At 38.8% G+C, this 17,062-nt stretch overlaps 1 protein-coding gene across 4 annotated transcripts in view; it reads right to left on the minus strand.

The window, feature by feature from the left end:
- The window catches only part of myom2a (myomesin 2a), a 33,553-nt gene extending 18,336 nt beyond the window's left edge, over positions 1-15,217 (minus strand). For 2 of the 4 annotated variants that reach the window (XM_061049175.1, XM_061049178.1), the window contains exons 1-11: positions 14,637-14,700; positions 12,197-12,325; positions 9,311-9,403; positions 8,861-8,996; positions 8,192-8,346; positions 7,823-7,915; positions 4,500-4,588; positions 4,368-4,406; positions 3,230-3,394; positions 2,850-3,011; positions 1,330-1,471 (exon numbers count right to left, since the gene is read on the minus strand). In XM_061049175.1, coding sequence (XP_060905158.1) covers positions 1,330-1,471; positions 2,850-3,011; positions 3,230-3,394; positions 4,368-4,406; positions 4,500-4,588; positions 7,823-7,915; positions 8,192-8,346; positions 8,861-8,996; positions 9,311-9,403; positions 12,197-12,303 — 1,181 coding nt within the window. In that variant the 5' untranslated portion in view covers positions 12,304-12,325; positions 14,637-14,700. Of the gene's footprint in view, positions 1-1,329; positions 1,472-2,849; positions 3,012-3,229; positions 3,395-4,367; positions 4,407-4,499; positions 4,589-7,822; positions 7,916-8,191; positions 8,347-8,860; positions 8,997-9,310; positions 9,404-12,196; positions 12,326-14,636; positions 14,701-15,108 lie in introns of those variants that run through there. The other 2 variants (XM_061049177.1, XM_061049176.1) reach the window with 2 other exon arrangements.
- Positions 15,218-17,062: the final 1,845 nt, after the last annotated feature.

A 17,062-nucleotide genomic window follows, 5' to 3' on the forward strand; every position in this document is an offset into this window, starting at 1 on the left:
AAAAAAACGAGTGGAAACGTGTTTGTACATCAATGACATTGAACTTGTTATGTTTGTCTCTTAACTGCATTACTTGTATCTTTTTTATTTGTATTTTATTTACACCAACTTCAACAGACCCTCAAGAATGTGTGCTTTGATTAGAAAATCGTCATTGTTGAGGGTTTCAGCTCAAAAAAAAAATCCCCCCAAAACAATTTGATTCCAAGGATGAAAATGCTTAAAAACAGAAGAAGAAATGAACAACATGTTTTCTTTATTTGCACCAGAGCTGGTTGAATATAAACATTAATAAAAAAAACACCTTCGGTTTGGAAACATTCCTACAAGTTGTCTTATCATGAGAACTGAAATGATTCTGACTTAAGCTCTCACTTATTCAAGGTTGGCAGAGTGGATATAAAGATGATTATCCCTCATCTGTCATGTTGAGACACATCCTTGGATCAAGTAGGGCAGGAATGGAGCAAACTACATGTGAGTTCATGAGCCTGTTACATGCTGCATATTATTGTCTTGACATTTGTTAGAGGTTGAGGTTTGGCTTCACTCCAAAAACATCGACTGTTGAAGAAAAGATTATTACTGAGATCAATGACATCATACTGTAGTTTAGTTGACACCGTCCTCCAGGTAACAGTTCCTGCACTAAACAACAGCTGAATGCCAATGCTATGAACAGCGCCAGCAAGAAATGATTCTGGTATTTTAGAACTGGCCTCTTTTTAACAAATTACAGAGTGTGGATAACTAAAACATATAAAATGTTTTTAAAACTGATTCATCCTTCAGTTGTGAGTCAGGCTTTCATGTATGTAACTGAATCATTGCAGGTAGCTGCCTCTAATCAAAGTTCTTCCTCTTAAAGATCTTTTTTTTTTGCAACTGACAGGCTCAAGGTGAACAATATTAAAGGAATAATCTTTGCAGGAATGGGACTTTTTTTTAAAGAGTCAGATCCTTTTTTAAAATCCAGATACAGAATCTTGTTATAGGAAAAATCCAGCTCAAATTTCAAAGTGTTAGTTCAGTTGGTCCAGTAAGACGTTGGTGGAACAAGAGTTGAGTTGGCGAGAGGAATAAGGGATTCCCTCCAAGATTTTAATAAACTATTAGAACAACATTCTGAGCCTGGCAAAAACAAACACTTCTATAGGATGAACTTTGATCAGTCCATCAACATAAGTCTGAAATATCTAAAAATATGCACGTTTTGAATTATTCAGGAATTCCCCTTCAGGTGCAGTGTAATTTGACTGTTTTTGTTTTCGTGTGCCAGTTCTGTGCTATAAAAAGAAAGGCTGAAGAGTTTGCCTGGTGCAGACTGACCTATCCACAAAGTATCCGGTGATTGCTGCCTCATTGACGGTGTTTGGGGGTTTCCAGGCAACCAAGACGTAGTCTGAGTTGATGTCATATGCCTTCACGCTCATTGGTGCACCAGGGGCACCGGGCTTAGAGGGGACGGCATCTAGGGAGCAAGGAAACAAGAACATATGGTACCAGGAGAGGCAGGAGGGGTGATACACGGACAGGGGGCTACAGATAGAAACGGATTAAGACCACTATTCAAATTGAAATTATGAAAAAATAATAATTTACAACTATGAAATGCATCAAAAATATTTTTTTTCAATATGCCAATGGCAATACACCAACTTCAACAGACCCTCAAGAATGTGTGCTTTGATTAGAAAATCGTCATTGTTGAGGATTTCAGCTCAAAAAAAAAAAAAAATCCCCCCAAAAAAATGTGATTCCAAGGATGAAAATGCTTAAAAACAGAAGAAGAAATGAACAACATGTTTTCTTTATTTGCACCAGAGCTGGTTGAATATAAACATTAATAAAAAAAACACCTTCGGTTTGGAAACATTCCTACAAGTTGTCTTATCATGAGAACTGAAATGATTCTGACTTAAGCTCTCACTTATTCAAGGTTGGCAGAGTGGATATAAAGATGATTATCCCTCATCTGTCATGTTGAGACACATCCTTGGATCAAGTAGGGCAGGAATGGAGCAAACTACATGTGAGTTCATGAGCCTGTTACATGCTGCATATTATTGTCTTGACATTTGTTAGAGGTTGAGGTTTGGCTTCACTCCAAAAACATCGACTGTTGAAGAAAAGATTATTACTGAGATCAGCCGGTTAACATCCAGGTTGTTGTCTAAGACTATAGAGAACAGCATCAACAGGGCTCGCACGATATAAGAAAAATACAAGATATGTGCAACTACATTGATTGATTAATGTTGCGTTTAACAGCCACATTTTGCACTCGGACTATATCCAGAGTTTCTCCTCTCTGGTTGGGGTGTAGTGACGTTTTTTCCCTACAAGTGTTCCACGACCACAGACTGTCTGCATGTGACCGGTGAGATCACTGTGCATGCTGCGGTATCGTTTCTGCTTGCTTATGTTCTTCTCCGCTCTTTATTTGATATTGTGATTCTGTCAGACTACACACAGAATTGATTCATATAAAAGCAAATAATCTTATCATAACGTCATTTAGCAGACTGTTGCTTTGTCTAAAACTTACACGTAGTTGATTTATGCTTTTATGTAATAATTTTAAAGACTAAAATATCATGATTGAAGATGATGGGAATTGTACAATGAGTGCAAATTCCAAGAAACAGAATCCAACTGGCTGTCAGAAGAAGACAAACACTACAGACTGTCAGTGAAGGTAAACCATGATAACCTGCAGTTACTACTTAGTGCCACGAGGCCACCAAAGACCAAACTGAGATCTTCAGAATTGCTTTCTTTCTCCTTGGATTTCCAAGGTAAAGTCAACAAACACACCTCTTACTCTACTTGATGAAGAGAGTTCATACCTGAGACAAACAGGTAGGCACTGTGCTCAGCGGTGCCGTCCTTTGTAAAGATGCGGAGGGTGTAGAGGCCTTCATCGTCCTTGGCCAGCTGAGGTAGAGTCAGACGGGCGACACCACCACCCACAGACATCTGTACCAGGCTGCTGGGCTTCAGCAGTTTATCTGTTTTGGGGAACCAAAGCACCGTTAGCAATAAGAATAGTTAATTCTGAGGAAGCTGCAGAAATAAACTTGATCACAAATTGATGCAAATTAAAATCATGACTCAAAGGGCTAAAAGAGAGAGGAAAGCCGAGTTTACCTAAATCAAAATAAAAGAAAAACAATGCGAAAAGTAAAAAGTCACTACACTTGAAGGAACCGATGAACATGTGTCTCACCATCTCTGTACCACTGGGCGAGGGGGGGGACGTTAGGCAGGTCGGGTACCACCACCATGGTACACACCAGACTGATGGAGCCATCCTCCACACCAAAGGACACTGAGAAACGATCGAGCAGGGTCACCTCCAGCTTACTGGCATGGATCTCAGTCAGATGGGGCACTGGGTGTGAGGTAAGACATCACTGTTAATCATCATGATCAATTGAATTGACATAAAGGATAATATAAATGATGATGATGTAGAGGTCAATTTAGCATTTTAACTTTTTTGTTTATGTTTTTTTTGGGAGATACAAGGAATACCAGAAATGATCAATACCATTGTGACATCATTTTGCGGTCTTTGAGTCTTTCAATTTCACGGTTTAGAACTGATCCTAAAATGCTGAATATTTGTGATTTCTATTCCAAAAACTTGTCAAAACAGATTTAGCCCCCCTTCCACTTACTTCCTTATGGCATTGTTGGTAAAACTAAATATTTTAATCGGAAACCTGAATTGCACTGAGCTTAAAGAAGCTGTCCAATTCAGATGAAACAAATTATTATTATAATCAGTGTTCAGCACATCTTGTTATTTTGATTTAATGTAGGGAAGCGCAAATGCAGCACACTGTCAGAATTTGTATTCACTTTAACATCATATTGGTGGTTCCGTCATCTTCATATGTCTTAACTGAAATAAAATATATCCAGTCCTTATTTGTTTTCCTGTTATGCCAAGAGGTCACAAGTAAGGACTGGAGTGTTGTTATCAAAACGAGCCTAAGTTAATATCAGTGTGCAAAATTCCACCCTGACACCTGAATCTCATGGTTTTCAAAAATATAACTTTAAAGCAAATTAAAAGAAATTCAGTGTTGAATCAACTTGTTCTGGATGTAATTGAATTCTGATTGATATGGAATAGTTATTTTATTTCCCAAACACCACTGTTGTTCTGACTTTGTGTTAGGGCAGATGAGGACAACAGCTCCTTACAATAGTTTCCACGTCTTATCAGACCTCTCACATGCTCTGCTATTTGTAGCTGACTGATCCCATGTGGACAAACTTGTTTGTGTCTGGGCCAGAATCCAACAAAAAATGTAACACATCCTAATCCTCTGCTACTGCTCCCTCTCTCTCCTCACCCAGTCCAAGATGGCAGAGCTCCCCGGCTCCTGCTGGTCCTGTAAAGAAAAAAAAAATCACAATTAAAGAGAGCAATAGGAAAAGTGAGTTTTATGTGAATAGAAAAGAATCCGAATAAGAAAAGAACTTACTCTTCACAGCAACCATTGCCTTGCTGCTAGCTGTGCCATGAGGGTTGGTGGCCACAGCGCTGTACTCAGCAGTATCACTCACAACACACCTACAGGGCAAGACCAGCATTTAAACATAATGCAGTTTTTATAGGGCACTTCAAAACGTGAAAAAGAACGAGCTCAACCTCGAGAAGAGCATTTGGTTGGAGGAGATTTTATTTCTGCTGCTGGAAGAACTCCCAGTAAGCAAACCACAGTACTACCACTTGTGTTAGGTCTATAGTACATACCAGGCACCTGTTCTACACATGACTGCTATGAAATCTTTAGAAAGGAACTCGTTTGAGGGATTCTGGGGGAAGTGGGAATCAAATTTCCCTGAGATGCCCTCCTTCTATTTACATCATTTTGTGAAAGTTATAAACTCATGTGTATACATGTGTGTATGCATGTGTGTAAACGTGTGTACCTCAGTGTGCTCTTTTATGAATGAAAAAAAACCCACCTTTCTTTGTTTTGTTGTTGTGTTTTTTGTCATTAAGAAATGAAAAGATGGATCACTGGAAGTTGTCTTACTAAGCACTACTACTTATCTACATTTACAATTTCCGATCATACACTGAAGTAAATGAAATCTAACCTGATAAAAAGGGTAAACCTGTGGGTAAAAACTGTTTTCATGAAAGTTTTTGACTTCTTTGTTTACATTTTCCTGAGCCAAGTGTTAGAGTCAGTTGTGAGTTAGAAACGTGGAAAGAACTATGAAGAGATGCTTGGTTTGACATTTCAGCTCATACATGTACAGGATGCCCTTTTACAGTATTTTTAAGAGCTGTTGATTGATCCCTAATGGACATGTTGAGGGGTTATATTAAAGTTGAACTTGTTAGACAAAGACTATTTCAACATTCAGCACATCTTAAAGTCTTGGCAGAAATATACAGATTCAAAGACGAGTACACAGAGGTCTGTTGTACGCTCCTCAAGTCAAAGCTCGATAAAGACTCTTTTGATAAAATAATCTCACGTGTATGAAGGTTTGAAAACAAGTTGTGTGCAGGCAGTGGCGCCCTTGTGACAGCCACTGAAGAGGAGACTGAGGGTGAGAATAGATTAAATGTGACCTTCACCCGGGACTGAACTATTTTAAAAGACCAGAGACATTTTCCATGTGGTGGGGGACATAAACTGAGTCTGTGCTCTTCATATTATAGAGCTGTTCACTTTGAGTCTGACTGAGGGAATGAAGTTAGGGACACAAAAACGGGTTCCTCAATAATCCTGTAATGCAATGACCGAGGAACCGAGAAATCCAATGCCTCAGATGGAAAGAGAGAGAGAGAGAGAGAGAGAGAGAGAGAGAGAGAGCCAACAGTGGGAGGAATTCTAGGCTCGAATGACACAAAGGTCAGCACTTCTACGCCAACAGCTGAGGAGTCTTGAAGATGACGAATCGGCCAGCCGGCAAACCTCAATCTGACAACACTACCTTTCCCTCTCTGCAAGATAGAGTGAATTAAAACGTATAAAGATAAATAAACTGGGGATTATCACCTCTCCCAAAGGAGTTTATTTTAGTGCTGCTTTTTGTTTGTCATGAAAATAATTGCTTGCTATTGGCTTTTATATTTTACATTTATTAAGAGGTATGGCTTCTAATTTAAGGCCCAACAGAACTCCAGCCTGTACTCAAGTCTTCTTACACCTGACTTTGAACAGGTTTATTTATTGCATACAGCCAGTCATTACAGTTGGAACACTTATTTTCCTCAATGGTTTAATTTGATGTGAGCCGAAACCTTCTCTTCGAGGCGATCACTGCTCACTTGTTTTGTTCCTTGTCTGAGTGCGACTGCTTAGACTCATAATGCTTCCAGCTTGTACCCAAAAATGTAGCCACGTAGGGCCTGATTAACTAAGCTCCCAAGTAAAGAGAACTAAATTGCGTGTTCATTCCAAAAAAATTGCACGTTTGGTTGGTGGGCGTTTTGCGGGTGATCTACTAAGAACATTTGTGTGAATGACACCAGACGCAAACCTTGTGGAGGCGGTACTATTTAAGTTAGGTCTTTGCTCTACTGGTTTACGTCATGGAGAGTTTGGACGGAAAGCAGGAGGACTGCAAGCGCAAAATAGGTATCAGAGGAAGAGGCAAATAAATGTACAGTATTTTCGAGTTATAGCAGATGAAACTGAATATTACAAAAAGAAAATTTGGCTTATAAGAAAACCTCAGCATTAAACAGGGCCTCTCTTTTCTTCCCTCCACCTTTTGCATGAATTGTCATACATTGCGCAGAAGGTGCGAGCTGTCTCCTCTGTGGCGCTCAGGCGCGACACCCGGCACATTGTTGCGCACACGACAGGTGGCCAGTGCTGTGTCTGATCGGACATAAATGCTCTGGAAAGAGGTATCAAAGATGGGGGTACAAGCAGTGGTGAGGTCCCCCCATCCAAGCGTAGCAGCAGCGGGCTGTAGAGGGAGGAGACGAGCGCACTATGTAGAGGAGCGCACCAGAGGGCACGAGCTGGGGGAGAGATGCGCAACCCGAGAAAAAGGAAGTCCCCAATTTAAAATATAATGATGGCGAAATGAGGGAAATAGGAAGATATAAATGTCAATGTTGAAATTCTTTAGAATGCAGAGGCTGTGAATGTTCAGTTTTGTTGGCTATAAATAGGCAACAATATAGTTTAATCATGGTGTTTCCTGCTGTCATATTAACATGTGTAGGGAATAACGCCATCTGTATGCCTTCTTTGATTGTGCCTATGTCTCCTCCTAACTTCAATAACAGCAGTCTGTTGTGTGTAACACTGGTCTCCTGGGTTAGCACGTTCTTTTCAAAGGTGTTAAATACAGACACCGTCACAATCACGGCAGTTTTTGCCAGGCTTGGTAAATCACAATGCGTGTACTAACTTCAGTTCTTTGCATTTTCTCCTCCCAGTATTTTGCACGCTAGAAACGCCCCATAGTGCATATTCATTAAGGCAAATGTACTAAATGGACAATGTGTGTTCTTTTGCTCATATGAAAGACGCAATCCTCACTGCGCGTCGTTAGTAGATCAGATAGCAGCTTTTTTTGCTGGTGGTATCAAGTTTGCACATGTTTTAAGACACGCAAACCTTTAGTAAATCAGGTCCATAGAGGTTAATTATCCAGGGTTATCAAATGATCCTTACAGAGCTTAATCTGTTATCAATACAACAAAATAATGGTCAATAATAATATTTTTTAGTGAACGTTTATGTTAATGAAGCAACTATTGACCCTTGAAAACTGTTCAAATTAAACAATTGTTGTTTGAAATGTTTAAAGAAGTTGTGTGTCGTACCTGCTAATGATCAAACTGTGGACTCCATACTTGTTTTCAATCTTGTACTTTCCTGGAGCGCTCAAGGGGTCGACTGGCACACCGCCTTTATACCTGTAAAAAGACAGCAGTCAGTGAACTTCTAACACCTTCATGCTCTGAGTGAAAACTTCTAAATGCAAAACCATTGGAGAATCCATCACATCTTTGAAAATCTAAAATTCTTATGGGAATTCATGACTTTTTAATTTTTTTGAATCATGTCACTTCATTATAGCCGATCTCAGGTTAGGTAAACCTAAATACTAAATCAGCCGATATCATCTGCTTTTCAGATTATAACTGCGGTTTAATCTCTGATCAGTTTTTATGAGATGTTAAGATTCTGACCATTTGACAATGGGCCTCGGGTTTCCCTGCACAGTGCAGAACAGTTTGACAGGGGTCTTCTCCCACACTGTGTGGGGCCGCAGGGCAATCAGGAAGTCCGGCATCTTGGGGATATCATCCAAAATATCCAGCCTCTTCACCATCATGTTCTTAACCTGCAAAAAGAAAACCACATGAACTGAATGGAGAAACTTTTTTATATATTTGTTTCTATGCATGTGCATGGTAACTACACAGACCAAAAATGTGATAGGCCTGCTTTGAAGGGGGTTCCCGAGTTTGGGATCTACTATTAGTCTGTTTTAAAGCCTGTTACATCTTCATAATACTAACATTTTTTAGCCCTGGAAAAATAGTTTTTCACAATTTTGTACTTTTAAAACTGGATAAAATTCCAAATAGTTCACCTTGTCAGAGCAATGTTTCAGTGCACATGGTGGTTAGGTTAAATGTAATGTCAAGTGGGATCTGCATATGATGAGATATTAAATGCACTGACATCCAGCTGATTGTTGCAGTTAATCTGGTGAATGGAAATTGTGGCATTGGAAATTAAGTTTATGAGCCAATTTGCAGGTAACATTAATTTATAAAAAATATACAATGAAAAACAAAAAATAACTCAACATCACGATATTATCATTAAAGTAGTACATATGTTCTCCTCACCTCTCTCTGGATAGCCAGACTATCCACTTTGGCCTTGGTAGCAACCCTCATCCTGTGCAGCTCCTCCTGAATAACGGTCAATCCTTTCCCAACATTCGTGCTCACTCTCTGGTACTCCTCTGTCCCCTCAGCAGTCCTACCAAAACATGGAAACTTCAATTGATCCACTTCTTATACAGGAACCGTTTACATTCGTATAAGTGATGATTTAAGTGTCACTGTGTTTCTCATGGCAAACAGCTTTGAGATAAATGAGTTTATGAGCTCAAAAAAAAAGACAAATGCAAAAACGTCCTCATGAACACCTTACAAAACAATATTCATTAAAAATAACTAGTAACACAGAAGAAATGTGCTGCCTTGACTGGAGTCAGCTTGTAGGGACTGCAGTTCTGTATTACCTTACACTTTAAATAGACTGACATATGACGGCAGCCAATGGGAACTCACCTCTGCCGGAACGCCGGTATGGTGTACGCTGGTTCCGCCATAGCCTCTGTGGCTTGGGCCTGCACCTGGCTCAACGATTTAGAGCTTGATTTCCTGTTGAGGGAAAGTTCTTCATTATTGAACACACATTCAAAAGAAAATTCATCCATAATGGACTACATGGGTTTTTTTAGTTTTGCAGAAGCAGTTGTGTTAAAATCTGCAAAACTAAGAGCGTTTTTGTCTTGAGTTCAGAGTGTAGCACAAAAAGGATGAATGATGATGACATCTTGAGATAAATAAATAAATAATACCATCTTTTATCATCTAATAAAGATGAACAAATATAATACCGATCCATAGAAAAAGGAGTTTTCGTTGTAACTCCTCTGTAGCTGTTGAAGAACCATCTCTCCATCTATCTTTGAATTGTAAACCACCAATAGAGAATCCTAAGCAATCCATTCTTAGTCTGTCAATTTATTTTCCTAGCAAAGAACAAATACTTCAGCAAATCTCATCCAATACCCCCCCCCCCCCCACACACACAATTTGTTTTAGCAAAAAACAAACTCAAAACCCCCAGATAAAAAATACATTTCCATTTAACAATCAAATTGAAAGAAAAAAAGTTCTGCATCAAAGACACTCGGCCCTCAATGTTTTTCTTTTCCAATCACTCTAATGGAAATCTTCATGACAAACTTGGTCAGTACTGATATCAGTATCTACAGTTGGCCTCAAAGGTAGGTCAGGTTCAAAGGGTTGGCATGCGGCCTCTGACATAAGACAGGAGCCTCATGACCACACATAAGGTCTGTACAGGAGGATCCAATGATCAGAACTGATCGGCGACTTGAAGCAGCATTGAGGCTGTTTTACTGCCATGATCACTGGTGCAACAAAGCTAATGCAGCCTCCAATTTCTGCATCAGGTTCAGCAAAACTACTGCGCATAGCAGAGCCAGGTCTGCTTTTTAAAAGCATGCTACAGCAATCCAGTAAAATACAAACATATCTCTCATGAACTGCGGAACAAAACAAGCCAAAAACATTTGGCAGAAGCTGCAGAGCATCAGCAGCACAGCCTTCTCTGTACAACAGTCCAGGGTTGTACCTCCACAGCTTTCAGACCCCCCCCCCCTCCAGAGAAAATCAGCCAAAGACTCAGTAACATTTCCAACACACTCCACAAGTTTTTTATAACTGCGGTACTTTGTCAGTTGTTGGGTATCGATAGGTCTGTTATCTTCTCAAAGCTTTATGCCTTTGTTATTGAACAAGCAATAATTTCAGGTACCTTCCTAAGTACTTACGGCCTATGGTTACTAACTCAATGATTCACCAAACAAATCACATCGAACAGGTTAATGAAGTTAGGTTTTCCAACTATTTACCACCATAAGTATAATATGGTAATAAACTTTTTATTTAAAATGCATGAACCAAGCTCTCTCTAACGTTCTCCTTTTAATGAGGATTTTGCTTACTCATACACTGTGAGTTATCACCTTCACTGTTTAAATTTGCTTTGCTCATGAGTCATAAAATAATATTTGGTCTGACATAATAGCCTAAGGAAACTTGAGACAGCTGACTCCAGTAGTTAGTAAGAGGTAAATGTAATTTTATTAGAGGCTCAGGTACGTACTACTATCAGGTCTACTTTACAAAAGTAGAAGAGGCCATATTTGAACGCCATGGTTAATACACATTACTATACCTTTGTCCTTGTTTTAGGTTTCACCATGACAGCATACTATGCTTGATGTATTTTCAAATACCCAATGAACATCATGCTGAAAAGGAGAGGACTTAGGGAGAAAGAGAAAGTAGGGATCAAGACCATAAATTAGGAAACGTTTTACAATGATAATAAACCTTGGGGGAAAAGGGGGTTTACTTTTCTCATTGACTTAATACAGTTTGACTTCTTACTGAATCCAGTGAACTTGTTATTATCCTGTTAGCCAGAATGCAGGTTTAAGGCACTTCAGCATTGGCTTCAATTCAGAAACTAGGCGCCTCATTTCCTTCTTATATACAGTCTATGGTCCGATAGTTTCCTGTATGGAGGGCTTGCTGTTTGGGAGACTGTCTTTACAGGCTGCTCAGAGATTGCAGACTGAGCGCTAATGAGTTCATAATTAGCCTTTGAAACGGTGATATCACTTTGACCGGGCTGTGTTGGAGAGTATCCTCATGTATAGGATGACAGCATGGTACATAATCTCTCTGCACAGTTACAAACCAAGCTAGCTGGTGTAGTGCAGACTGGTTAGAGATGGTTATAAGGAGGACTGAAAACCTCTCCATCCAGTCAACATATGAGCAATCCGTTCTCAGGCGAGCTCAGAGAGAATAGTCTCACCAATCGCACATCCTCCACCCTAAATATGAGCTCTCACCATCTGGCACACGATACAAAGTCCCCCATTGTGTGCCAGCCCCGATCAAAATGTTAAATGTTTCTGGAGAGTGTACAGGACGGGTTGTGCAATAGTGTCATGGTGTTATTATTTTTCTTATATATTTTGTTATTTTTATGCAGATCTTGCAATATGGGTAATGTACAATGTATGTTGTTTGTGTATATGCTTTTATGTTTACATGTGGATTTTGTTTCTATTGTTTTTAATGATTGATTCTACTCTAGAGCCAGCTAAGGGTGCGCAGCACTGGTCCAAAACAAATTCCCCAAGTGGACAATAAAGTGTAGGGTATGGGCTGATTTGGCTATTAATATCAGACCCCCCAATGCTTTAAATCTAGACAGCCAGCAGGAAGCGTGTGCAGCAGGAGTATACTAGCCTCCTTCAAACCCGCCCCCAGCAGCTCGACGCTCTACCTGTTGCTACACCTGGCAAAGCAGCTTCTCAAAGCAGCAGCTGAACACCACCTTCATACCTTTCTGTCTGATGCTTCACAACGCTTTGTGTGTGATGATAAGCATAATCAGTTTTGACTTGGCTCACATGCTTCTTCTTATACCAAGGTATGACTTTGGAAGCCATGACTGGAACTCTTGAAGGAGACCTGGCCAAGAGCACCAGGAGGGGGAGGGGAAACACATGTTAGCCATGGAAACAATCTCATTACAAGTCTGTCCTGTCCTGTTTACTGGAACATGTGCCGTCATCTTTTAAAAGTAAAGTATGCAGCATTGACAGGTACTGAAAGCACGATTGCAACAGAGGTGGAAAATAATAAAGTAAATTATCTTTATTTCTATACTCAAGCTAAAGTTTCAGGTATCTACTAAACTGTAGTTTTTTAAATTTGTTTTCCGACAAGTTAACTTTGACATCTGTACGTTCTACTCCTTCGTATTTCAGAGCTGGGTTGTTACTTTGGCTTTGATAATTTTTACGCAAACTTTATTTTCCAATATTAGGTGCCCCCTTCCCAACATCAAGTCAGATTTAAGCCTACATATATCATAAAATAACACATAATAAAGACAATACTGAATGTATCTGTCCGTGTATCTCAAAGAGAAAGACTAAACTTCAATTTAAAATCTACTTTAAAATTGTCTTCATGCTTGAATAGTCTGTTTCCAATGCACACTGTCTAGAATTTTTACTCTAAGTTTTTGCACTTCACCATCATCCTGTATTTTCGTGCAAAACTCTCCCTTTCCTTTTCACACACATTTCACACAGCTTTTCACTTTTTTAAAATCTCTTTGTTCATTGTGCTGCACCAAAAACACATGAGACAAATTGGTGGTTTATGTAAACCTACGTACATGGGAATAACCCTGATTTGGATTTTGTTTCTGAACAGATAAAAACAGACAAGAGAGGAACACATTATTGTGGAGGACCAGCTAATCAGGCGACGTCATCTGAGCAGACTCTGAACAGCAAGGGAGTCCTTGAACAGCTGACATGGACATCGGAGCATATTTAAAGTTGAATATTTAAAATGTTATTTCTTATTTCGATTGAAGTCAAAATTATTTATTTTTAAAAGGTTCCTGATATGACACGAGGTTGAGCTTTCTTCTTGCAGAAACAGTTGGTAGAAATGTCCTCCAGAGGGAAACTTTGTACTTACACAATGTGAGAACATTTTAGAACCTGAACTTTTTTACTTGAATTGGTCAAAGAGTTTTTAAAAATACAAAATATATTTCATTACTTAAGAGTTTCCAACTATGCTTGATGACCACCAACTATTTAACTCAATATTTGTACTTTCCTCTCATTTCTACAACAGGTGCATTACTTATCACTACTTGACTATTTTATTTTGCAGCATCGAGTGCCGCCTTCAAAACCAAAAAACTAATTTAACTTCTAAAGATACGGCAATAAGATACGGGAAACACAATAAATGGCTAATCTGATAAATTAAATGACACGGCTGATATTGATCAAGCCAACAGTGCTGACGATGTCATAGTGAGTTCACAGCAAGACGTTCATCATGAAGCCGACTTTCATTAGACTTGCACTAAAACAGCAGGTAGTAATATCCTTTTGAGCTACTTTTTTCTCTCAAGAAGTTGAATCAGTACTTTTACATTTAGAAAAAAGAGCCATTCCTCCACAAGTGTCAGTATGTTTACTATGGTAAAGAATATGCATTCCCATTCCACCTCTGTATTACAATCATATTTTAGTGCAATGCTCGTTGTGTCTGTGAAAATATACACATCATACATTACAAAGCACTTTGGTTATAACTCTGCATTTTTAAAGAATTACATAAATATCACGAGGGCACATTTATCTCTGGGGTAAAACATGTAGAAGTCCAGTATTTAAAAGGCATCGCGATTGTTTCTACATATATCAGAGCTCAGCACTTGAAATGTTTCACCTTACAACCTCTCACAGCCCAGCTATGAATAGCTTGTAGAACTCTGCCTATTCCAAGATTAGGGAAATTAAGAAAAGAGCGATTACCAGCCGCGCCCGGACCTCACTCTATTTGATTAAAACCATCACGCTGGAAATGAGACTGATCTTTTAAATCAAACAATATGAACTTCTAACCCAGCTGTCAAGCCTAAAAAAAACTGCCTCTTGCTTGTTATGTTTCCATACAGTATAATCAATGTTTCAACACAAAATAAATTCTACCATAGTTTTCCAGCTGGCACAAATTGGGGAAAAAAAAGAGGGTCATCAACCCCCTAATGCCCTGGTATGTACAGAAGCACAGCTCAGGGAGATTACAACACACAGGGGAGGCAGATTATCCAAAGCCATTCATTTCATTAACACATTTCACTTCTCACACCTTCACTTCTCTCCTTTTTTTTATCTCCTGCAAAAGTTAATTCTCCAGTTAAATTGGCCTTCTGGTGAGTAAATATTAGGAAAAGGTGACTTACCCCGAGAGATTAAAACAGCGCAAAGCGGTGGCAGACCAGCCTGATGCCGCTTGGGAAGCACTTGCTGATGGTAACAAAAATATTACCCTGTCACTGGAGGAATGCTGTTCCCCTTCCACCCCATGTATGGACGCACTTAAGACTATATATAGCATTTACCCCAATTTTGTCCCCTCATTCTGCGTTTTGGAGATGAAGAGTGTGCATCTGTAACTACTGTTTTATTGAATTAAAAACTGGTGTGTTTTTTTTCTAGTGCATTTATCAAATTTAAGGATATTTTAAAACTTCTTTTAGAAGTTTACAATGAAAGAAACACTAATGATGGCTGGTTTTCTTAAAGGGATATACTATTTCCAAATGACAGAAACTCCTTTAAGAAGTCCTTTAAATCAATCTTAGAATGGCTTAGAGCTACCCTTCGTTTTAGAGGCAGGACATCTTCATATTAGATTAACAAGAGGTACCTTACCTTCAGAGTTCACAAATATTCACTCAGTCGAGAGTCAGAAAGATAATTTTGAAATTATTTTCTGGCAAATCCAAACACTGATAGCCTTGTGAGACCTTTTTAGGTTTTTTAAAGACAGCCTGTCCTCCTTGGCTCAACACTTGTGGGCAGCAGTCTGGCTATTTTTAACAGCCAGTCCTCACAGTGATACCCCCAATTCTTACTGTACAAGACTCCTTGGCAGCAGCAGCTATTTTTACTCACACAAGTCAATTCAATATATTAAATGACTGAAGATATAAAGATTATCTGCTAGTAGGTAAAACGCTTACGATTGAAACATTACAGTGTACTCTAAAGAAGCCTCAAGCCTCGAGTTTCTTGCCCTGCAGTTATTCTCGTGTGGCTTCACTTGAAAGGCCGTTTCTGCTTCTCTTGTCAGAGGCCATTGGCCTGCAGCTTCTCTCACATTTACAGGATATTATCAAGCAGCAGGGAAACTCTCAAAACTTAAACCCTTAAAATGTAATGAATCTTGTTTATGAAAAAGTATTTTTAGCTATTAAAAACTTTTTTTTGGTGCCTTCTAGTGGTAGTATTGAGAAAGACATCATGGTAAATTGTTAATGGACTTGAGCTTGTATAGTGTTTTTCTAGTCTTCTGACACCTCAAAGTGCTTTTACACACGTTTCTATGTAAAGTAACCATCAGAAGTAACTCCTCCCATTCATATACATTCATATGCCGCTATCGCCGAAGCAGGGTGTTGGGTTAAGTGTCTTGGACCCAAGGACACATCGGACATGTTGCAGGAGCTGGGTATTGAACCCTCAACCTTCTGGTTTAGAGACAACAACTCTACCAACTGAGCCACAGCTGCCCCATCACATCACATTTACATATTGGCAGATTGGTTGAAGGCGGTTAAATTTAGCTAAAGAAAAATGACTACTACTTTGAACTTGACCATATACAATAGAGTTCTTTCAGGCCTCCAGCAGCTGCTTTGGTTGTGTTTGCACTTCACAACACTACACTCGTCCATACGTTGCATACATGTCTTAAATCATTTAGATTTTTTGGACTTAAGTTTATAAAAAAACCACTTTGTTTAAACCTTGTTCATGTGTCATTTATTTTCTTGTCACTTCTGAACAAAGCAAAAAGTAACAAGAAAAGAAAGATTTTTCAAAATCAAAAATAGATGGAAGGGACACTTAAGATAGTGAATGTCTGTTGGACTGGGACTTACTGTAAGTGTCCAGATGAAATGTCTGCAAAGGATCAATCCACCTCCAATCTTGAGGCTGCACCTATGAGACAAAACAGAGATATTTACTATCAATTCATTCGTACATTCAAAATGATTGCAATTGCATTTGCATTTTAAAAAGTCTCTAACTTTTCAGTTATTGGAACTGAAGACATGCAACTTACACTCATGAGTCCCCTCATTAGGTCAAAGTCATTAAACTGGTAAACTGAACTTCAGTGGACTGTTCCTTTAACTCAGCATTCAGTTTGCTGTTTTTTTCTACTGGTAAATGCTGCCACCTGGTGTCTATTTATTTGAAGTTGCAGTGATTAGGCAGAAAAATGGTTTCAGGGTCAATTTGAGGCAGAGATACTAAACAAAGCATGACGAAGACTTTTTTATATATATATGCAATATTTTAACTGCTCCGCTCAAAAAACATTACAAGATGCATTGAAGTAGCTCATCACCAGTATTAAAACATTTCAGTTAAAACAATTTATTAAACAAAACTATATGAAGTTGAAGTAAAACAGTAAAAATTAGCTAAATACAGTTTAAATACAAATGATCCAAGAATGTAGGACTTTTAGGATTTTTACCTGATGTTTTGATGAAGGAAGAAATATCTTCCTACATTTTTATTTCCAGCTACGTTACCTGAAACTCAATTCACACTCTGATTTTTTCACCCTAAATTATGAACATTATAATAGAAA

Source organism: Labrus mixtus, chromosome 2 (genome assembly GCF_963584025.1).
Source record: "Labrus mixtus chromosome 2, fLabMix1.1, whole genome shotgun sequence".
Classification (NCBI taxonomy): domain Eukaryota; kingdom Metazoa; phylum Chordata; class Actinopteri; order Labriformes; family Labridae; genus Labrus; species Labrus mixtus.